Source organism: Fukomys damarensis, unplaced genomic scaffold, assembly GCF_012274545.1.
Source record: "Fukomys damarensis isolate Sample0158 unplaced genomic scaffold, DMR_v1.0_HiC HiC_scaffold_23, whole genome shotgun sequence".
NCBI classification, from domain to species: Eukaryota; Metazoa; Chordata; class Mammalia; order Rodentia; family Bathyergidae; genus Fukomys; species Fukomys damarensis.
The window spans coordinates 49852824-49861631 of NW_022900935.1; the positions used below are offsets into that span (position 1 = coordinate 49852824).

Below are 8808 nucleotides of genomic sequence, written 5' to 3' on the forward strand. Positions count from 1 at the left end.
AAACAAAAAGAAAAAATGTTTTGAAGGATATATTTTTTTGAGGGATATTTTCACAGGTCCTAAAGAGGGGCCTGATGAAACATTTCTCCCTTACATCAGAGAACAGAACTTTAGTGACCACATTCTTTAGATTCAGGGCCATCTTCCACTGGACAGTGTCAGATAAACACTGCCAAATTTTCTCTCTCTAAATCCATTTGTCATGTTTCATGCTGACACCCTTTTGTTGGTTCAGTCTAATAGATGGAAGTTATCTAATAAAAGTAATCTCACTACTCGGATATCCCTTCACTGGTTTTCATATTTTCCTTGTCTTTTTCCTATATGCATAGACCAAACTTGGATGAATAGATGCAAGAAGAACTTTTAGTACACTCCCCTACTTGCTGCAGTTTCTCCAGACTAAATAAGGTGTTAGGAAAGGGGCTGATCTAACAGTAGAAAGAATTTTCTATATCCTTTTTTCCTCCACTTTCTCCAGTACTACTGTTGCTTTTCTTCTTCTCCAGCTTTTGGCCTTTTCTCTGAAGGATGACAGTGCTTCCGTTTGGTGTCTGGGCCCTGCTGGCCTTGATCCCTTGCCCAGGTGAGGCTGTTTGGGAAGGTTTCTTTAGTAGGTGCTGGAATACAGGCAGCAGGTCAAGGAGGACAGGGATGAGAAGTCCTGGGTATGGTGACACTTCAGTATTAGCTCATCCAGACCCTTGGGAGAGTTTTATTTATTTTTTTATTAGATCACATGGACACAGAGCCCTTAAGTGTCTTTGGCTTATAATTGGGATAACCAAATTAATAAACCATCTGAGAAAATTCCCCTGGGAAATGTGCCTCCACTGCTTGGCTCTCTGGTGTCCCAAAAGTGTCTTGTCTTTTTCTTCTCATGAATGTTTTTACTTTGTTGCCACTCTTTGTGACAGGATGAGCCACCATGGGTCATAGTACAAGGCCCATAGCTCAGTTGCAAGGAGTGAGTTTCTAATGGCAAAAAAGGGAGTCTGAAGCCTTAGCCAGTAACATTGCTCTAAGAGTTGTATATTCCCAGAGGGAACTTGCATTTAGTATATGTGGTAGGTGGTAGACATGGGCTGGCTAAAGGGGACCTGTAGGTAAGATTTCAGGAGGCCGTGCCACTCACCTACATCAGATGTCTAAAACCTATCTGATATCTCTTACAGAACATGAGATTTCTCTGATAGACTTCAGTTAGCTTTTGGTCTCCAGGAAAAAAAATACCTAGGAAAACCAACTTAAAAGGAGGAAGGAGTTATTTTGGTTTCAGAGGCTTCAGTCCATGGTTGCTAGACCACATTGTTTTGGGGGCTGTGGTGAGGCACAGTGTTATGACAAGAGTTACGATAGAGCAAAGCCACTTCCTTCTTGGTGACCAGAAAACAAAAAGAGCAGGGATGGAGCCCCAGTATTCCCTATGGCATGCTCCCAGGGAGCTAATTTCCTTCCTCTAAGCCTTACCTTCTAAAGGTTCTACTCCCTCTGAATACAGCCACAGGCTAAGGACCAAGTCTTTTAGCATATGGGCCTCTGGATGACATTGAAGACCAAGCCATACACAGACTAAACTTACAGGCATCCCAAATCACCCCTTGCTTTAGCATTGAAGCAAAATGGAAGAAATGGAAAGTTCAATGGGAAATGAGTGATCATAGCCAGTGCTGCTCACAGTTAGGTTGGTAGAAGGGGCCCCAGGAGGCTTGCTTTGTTCTCTGGCATGTTTCCAGGTCCCATCTTTACAGATTTGTAACCACTCAATCCAAGATGAAGTAGGAATCTGCAGTTGTACAAACATTCCAGGTGATTCTAGTGAAAGAGGTCCTGAACTATAATTTGAGAGAAAACACTGTTTTAAGGTATAAGTAAAGAAAGCTTTTGTCCAGGGGCCTGCTAACCCCATGAGTGTCCCCAGTAGACAAACCTGGGAAGTGTCTAGGAATTTTGAAAGCTTATGAAGAGAATAGTTTCATGGGAATGATTTTAAGAACTCCACCGATTCCATGGTGAAGCAATTATCTAAAGGAAGCAGACAGATAAAAGGAGTAGTAGTGGAATCAAATCAGGGCTCTCACTTTTTTGTTGCTGTGGTTTTGGTACCGTGGATCAAACTTGGGACCATGCGCTTGTGAGGCAGGTGGCGCAACCACTGAGCTAAATCCCCAGTCCTCCCACTTGTGTATTAAAGGTCTTTTATTGTCCAGTCCCCTGAACATTTTCATTCAGGGAAGTTTCCCTACTCTCTAACCTAAAATTAGGTAGAACAGTCTCTGTATTTTGTCTGGGTCTGGTGGTCCTCACCGGAGTCTTTGGCATATGTGTTCATTTCAGGGGCCACAGAAGAGCTATTTGAGGTTTCTGTTTGGCCAAATCAGGCTCTCGTGAGGTTTGGACAGTCTCTAGTGGTCAACTGCAGTACCACCTGCCCAGACCCAGGACCCAGTGGAATTGACACCTTCTTAAAGAAAACCCAGGTGGATGAAGGGCGTCAGTGGAAGCTGTTCCTCCTGGAGGGTGTCACAGAGAACTCTGTCCTGCGGTGCTTCTTTTCTTGTGCAGGGATCCAGAAGGACGCAAGCCTTGACATCACTGTGTATCGTGAGCGGGGTAAAGGGATGGGGAGGATGGGCAGAGTGGGGGAAACAGAAATATGTCTAAATTTATTTAGGGAAAAATGAGGGATTTCTCTTAGGAGAGAACTGGTGCTCTTCATAAAGATGTTTGTTATACTGTCAGGATTCTAGAGCCTGGCACTTCTATTCTGGGTTTTATATTATTAGTAGACTGTAAAGGGCCTCCTGAGATCTCTGCTTGAGAATATCGTCAAATACAAGAAGCAGATACTAATAATGCTAGCCTCTAAATCACCCAAAAAAAGGGTAAAACAAGTGCTAGCTTATTTACTACAAGGTCTTAAATAGGGATTGGAGAAAGGAGAGGTTTCTGAACTGGGATAACTAGCAAAGTCTATGAAAAAGAAGGCTCCAAGCTTCCCTTCTGCAAAATAGATAGGCTTTGAATTATTGGGGTGGGTGAGGAGGATCTTTCAGGGGTAAACTAGCATTGGCAAAGTTACAGCTGTTAAGAGTAGTAAGGATCCCAGGCCAGGGATTTAGCTCAGTGGTTCCGCCACCTGCCTCGCAAGTGCAAGGACCTGAGTTCGATCCCTGATATCAAAAAAGAAAAGAATAGTTGGGATCCCTATGGGCAAAGAACTCAGGTAGGATGGAGTTTTTGTGTGATGCTGAGGAGCTTTCTCAAAGCTGGTCATGTCTCTGAAGCACCTCTGAAAAGAAATAAAATTCTCCGGAATGGCAACAACAGTCAAAGCAAAGGACCTCTCTCAACTGTCACATTTCTTGGCCATGGCTCTCACCACCCTTGAGGGGCAGAAGAGCCAGAGGCTGGCAGGGAGATGGTTTAATGGGTAGCAGTCACCTTTCTGGAGAGGTAGGTAGCCCTCTTTCATCAAGCCCTACCTTTTTGTTTTAAAGAGCCGCCAGAGCAGGTGATCCTGGAGCTGCAGCCCGACTGGGTAGCCATGGATGAAGCCTTTACAGTGAGGTGCCTTGTGCCCCGTGTGGCACCCCTGGAGTACCTCACCCTTACCCTTTTCCAGGGTAACCAAGAGCTATACAGAAAGAACTTTGTCAGCTTGGCTTTGGCCTCTCAAAGAGCTGAGGTCACCATCAGTATCAAAGCGCAGAGGGAGGATGACAGGTGCAATTTCTCCTGCAGTGCAGAAGTGGATTTGAATTCACGAGGTGGAGGGCTCTTTCGTGGCCGCTCAGCCATCAAGGTGCTCCGGATCTTTGGTGAGTCAAGAGTCCAGGCCCTCATTTCGTTCATTTTGCCAGGGCCTGTGAGACCAAGTTCCCACAGGGTTTAGGGTGAGGTTGTGAGAGTAATGGAGCTTCAGCTGTCCTTTAACGCATCGTGTGAGAGAAAGACCATTGAGCACCACTCCCTTGCTTCGCGGCACATGATTTATCGTGGTTTTTCTCCTTTCTTTTAATTTTCCTCTTCCCAATTTCTTGGCAGAATTCTTTCAGAGCCCCCTGATCTGGGTCTCTTCAGTCCTGGAAGTTGGGACGGCAGAGCCTGTGAGCTGTGAGGTGGCCAGGGTGTTTCCAGCCAAGGAAGTTGTATTCCACATGTTCCTGGGAGACCAGGAGCTGAGCCCCTTCCTCTCCTGGAAGGGAGACACAGTGTGGGCTAATGCCACCGTCCGGGCCATGGAGGCTGGTGACCAGGAAGTGTCATGCTTTGTGTCTCTGGGTCCAGTGGAACAGCAGACAAGGCAGCTAGTGCGTATCTACAGTGAGTGACCTGCCTCCCCCACGCCCTTGAAAACTTACGCAGTCATGCGTCGGGGTGACCTTTTCCAGGCACACTGCTTCTCTTTTTCTGCTAAAGGCAGGCAGGTGGTGTTAGGACAGGGGTTCTCGCTCGAAGAGTGCCTGGGATGCTCAAACTTCGTTCCGGAACAATGACCCGAGGTAGGGAGATCTGCGAGGTGAAAAGACGTCTCGCTTCCCTCATAGCAGCATAGCAAACGTACGCACTGCTGAATTTGTCGGAACAGAAGCTCTCGATTTCCCAAAAGCACTGTTGTTCTTTCCATGCAGGCTTTGCAGAAGCGCTAAGGACATTCAGCATCTTCCCTCTTTTGTCTGCCTGCCCAAGGGAGGTCACCAGCAGCGAGGGCACAGAAGGTGCTGCCTGTTTTCAAACATGGGCTTGGTTTTCTGTTTTCTTTCTCTTTATTATAGGTTTCCCTCCACCAATCCTAGAGATAGAAGAATCACACACGCTGGCAGGGACAGATGTTAATGTAACCTGCTCGGGGCATGCACTAACTTCACCCAGTCCTACTCTTCGGCTTCAAGGGGCCCCCGATGTCCCTGCCCCTGGGGAACCTGCCTGGCTTCTGTTTACTGCCAAGGAGGAAGATGATGGCCGAAATTTCTCCTGTGAGGCCTCTTTGGAGGTGCAGGGTCAGCGACTGGTTAAAACTACTGTGATTCAGCTCCATGTTTTATGTGAGTAGAAGCCCGATCTTTTCTTGTCAAAAAGGATTATCTTTGTATTTGCAGAGATCCTGGCCAATAACTTCATTATTAGAGTTGTCACGTTTTTTTTTTTCAACCAACCCACCAACCAACCAAACAAACAGAACAATCAAAGGAGAAAATAAAATGGAAACTCTCCCTCTCCAGGCTTATTTTGCCCCCAGCCAAGTGAGTGTAAAGGAAGATGAGGGAAAATGGAAGCTAGAAAGAGAAGTTTTAAAGGCAGTCAAGACAGCATTTGTTGAACGTGATTGGCTGAGGAGAACATTAAATGGTGTCACATACCTGTAATCCCAGCACTTGGGAGGCTGAGGCAGGCAGATTGCTGTGTGTTCAAGGCCAGCCTAAACTAACAGCGAGACCCTGTCTCACAAAAGCAATAATAATAGTAATAATAATAATAATAATAATAATATTAATAATAATAAACAAAAGGACTAGTGGAGCTGATGCTAAGGAGGGAAATTTCCATATCAAAATTTGTATTTTGAAAAGTGAGAAAAATCCTCATTTCTGATTTTGTCACTACCCACTGAGAAGCTAAGCTAGGAAGCAGGGGCTCCAGGGCGCCACTGATAGCAATGTTTTACCGTTTAACCCGAATGCATAAAGATGCCCTAGGTTTCATCTCAGACTCCTCGTCCAAACAGAAGAGAGGGGAGTTGGTCCAAAACAGGAAACGGATAGTCTTTCCCTTGGAAGGAAATGTGTCAAGGAAACAGCATTTAGACTGGGGAAGGAGGAGCAGCTGACTGTGAGGGTCAGGAGGGAACGGGACCCACAACAAGCTGGCTTCCTCGGGGATTCTTTTCTTTCAGACAAGCCAAGGTTAGAAGAATCTGGTTGCCCTGGCAACCAGACGTGGGTAGAAGGGAAGGAGCAGATGCTTGCTTGTGTCCCAGAGGGAAACCCAGCCCCGGCTTTAGCGTGTACCTGGAATGGGGTTGTCATTGACCTCGCAGTGCCACAGAAAGCGACCCAGAGCCGCACTGGGATCTACTGCTGCACGGCCACCAACCAGCTGGGCTCTGTCAGCAAAGACATTGCTGTGACTGTTCAAGGTGACTGCTTCTCCCCTGCTGCTAGGCTTGGGATAGAAATCCGCCAGGGTTTTGATAAAAATCAGCAAGGAACATTTTTCTGGGCTGGGGAAGGTGAGACTAAGAATTGGGCTTGGTGGGCTGAGGTGGGCTGAGTCTCTTGTCTTGGACCCTTCCACCCCCAATTTCTATATCTTTTGTGTTTTGGCCAGGACCCAGCGAAGGAAGCAGTTCTACCATCTTCTTCATTATTTTTGTCCTCCTTGTAGTGGCTATAAACACAACAACTCTGTGTTTTAACTGTCGGCCCTGCAAGAGAAAGAAGAGGAAACTGCCTTATCATCCGAACAAAGCGGAGCAAAGCCAGTATGCTGTTCAACAAGCAGAAATGTGCAACTCCCGTAATTTTTGTGTAGAATCAGGTCTTCAGGTGAATGAGATTTCTACTATCGGGGTTTCCCAAGGAGGGAAGAGTGGATCAAGGAAAAAGGAAGAAACATTGTGAGACTGCATGACCCTCCATGCTCTGCTGTTCATGTGCCCTTGTCCTGTGTGTCCAATCCGTGCACACATTTTTCTGAGTTTATTCCAGTAAGTAGGAATTTTAGTTTTGTGTTCAATTAGTGAGAGGACCTTTTTCTCCCTGCTGTGTGTGTAGTCTATTCTTAGATTAAAAAAGATTTGGCAATTGCCTCTTCATTCCCACTGCTCTTTTTTCTCAAACATCAGACTAAAGAGATAATCAGAAATATTTTATTCACGGTTTCCTGATGACTAAATGGGAGCTAATTTCTTGGACCAGCAAGACGACTTCAAAGGGGCTACCAATCAGAGGGCGAGGAATCAGAACCCCGTCCTATTCCCTTGCTCCCCTAGGCTGGGGTTCTGGAGTGCCAGCTCCCACAGCTGAGCTTGATGAAGCCATGAGAGGTCAGTGGCGGTTATGTCACCAGACAGGGTCCAAGGAGGTCTCCAAAGTGGACATGGGGAGCCCATGGGACAGATTGCAGGTTCACTGACTTCCATCGCAGAAAAAGAATCTTCAGGACGCATCAGTAAGATGCATAAAGGGATTTATTAGGCATAATTTAAAACACACTGAAGCAAATGAAACTGCCGGCACTCCAGAGAGAGGTGTGCTAATGGCCCTGAGCTGGGTTATTTATGGCAGAAAACTGCAGAACTTGTGAATCTGTGAAGAGGGAATTCAATTTGTAGTTGAAAGGCGACAGCTCTTTCTGCAGGGGGACGATGGTGGCCCATTCTTAGAGGGTAGCGGTCAATACCATCTCCAGGGAAAGGCCAATCTCACAGGTGAAAAGAGGTGATCTACTATAGGTAACATCGATTTATAGGTAAAAGGGGATGGCCCCAGTTCATCTGCAGTATAAGGAAGTGCCCCAGTCCTACTGTATCATGGGAGAAAAATTTTTTTAAAACTAGATTTATGTCTTGAAGTTGCAGTTTTCATTATTATACAAAGTCTTCTTAATTTTTTTGTTTTTGTTTTTGTTTTTTTTTTGGTAACAGGGTTTGAATGCAGGGCCTTGTGCTTGCAAGGCATGCATCGGCACCACTGAGCTAAATCTCTGGCCCCTCATTTTTAAAGTTATGATTTTGTCTCCTAACAGCCTATATTTCTTTTTTTGTTTGCTTTTTGAGGCAGGGTCTCACTATGTAGTTGAGACTGACCTGGAACTCACTAGGTAGCCCAGGCTGGTCTCGAACTCACAGCAATCCTCCTGCCTCAGCCTCCCAAGGGCTGGGATTACAAGTGTGCATCACCATGCCCAGCTTCTACCTATAATTCTATCCTACCTCATCCCCGTACCCCAAGGTTTCGATACTTTATTCTGAAGGGATGCAGAGGGGCCCAAATATCTTTTTTCTTTTAACTTCATCAGGCTGAGATGGGGCTGACCTTGCCTAGCCCAGGATCAAGTCTCATCTTGACTGATCTAAAAAATACAGGAAGATAGGGTTCATTATAAGTATGTCATTAAGGTTTAGGAAGAATCTGACATTGTATAAATTTGTGAATGTAGGTTTTCTAATGCAGAAGGCACATGTACAGAGTTGTCAGAAATATATACACAGCATTGTTTTAATAATAGTACAGGAGAGCCAGGCATGGTGGTTGTACGCCTGTAATCCCAGCACTGGGGAGTCTGAGGCAGGAGCATCGCTGTGAGTTCAAGATCGGCCTGGGCTACATAGTGAGTTCCAGGTCAGTCTCAACTACACAGTGAGACCCTGTCTCAAAACAACAACAACAACAAGCAACAACAAAAAATAGTGCAGGTGAGTATCAGCAAGACTAGGAGCTGGAGAAGTGTGGAAGATATGAGTATTACAATCATGTTAAACAAGAGCTACAATTAAAAATAGAATGATGAATTATCTTTAATATTAACCTACATGTTTTGAGATGTTTAAGTACAACAGATGGAGTGTAATATACAGACTCCTCCCTGTGTTGTTAATGAGAAATCTAATTTAAAAATGTTAATTATAATAATACCCAAAGAATTAAAAATAATGATGAATTATCTTTAATATTAACCTACATGTTTTGAGATGTTTAAGTACAACAGATGGAGTGTAATATACAGACTCCTCCCTGTGTTGTTAATGAGAAATCTAATTTAAAAATGTTAATTATAATAAAACACAAAGAATTAAAGATTTTA

At 44.9% G+C, this 8808-nt stretch overlaps 1 protein-coding gene across 6 annotated transcripts in view; it reads left to right on the plus strand.

Annotated features, from left to right (window-relative positions):
* LOC104857065 (intercellular adhesion molecule 5) overlaps positions 1 to 8808 on the plus strand; it is a 16489-nt gene that overhangs the window by 5075 nt on the left and 2606 nt on the right. Inside the window, exons 2-8 of one of the 6 annotated variants that reach the window (XR_778772.2) lie at positions 510 to 586; positions 2338 to 2613; positions 3501 to 3821; positions 4048 to 4326; positions 4779 to 5048; positions 5897 to 6139; positions 6331 to 6709. Coding sequence is in view for 5 of the 6 variants with exons in the window: in XM_010616744.1 (XP_010615046.1) it covers positions 532 to 586; positions 2338 to 2613; positions 3501 to 3821; positions 4048 to 4326; positions 4779 to 5048; positions 5897 to 6139; positions 6331 to 6623 (1737 nt within the window). In the remaining variant the exon portion in view is untranslated. Of the gene's footprint in view, positions 1 to 509; positions 587 to 2337; positions 2614 to 3500; positions 3822 to 4047; positions 4327 to 4778; positions 5049 to 5896; positions 6140 to 6330; positions 7606 to 8808 lie in introns of those variants that run through there. The other 5 variants (XM_010616744.1, XM_010616746.1, XM_010616745.1 and 2 more) reach the window with 5 other exon arrangements.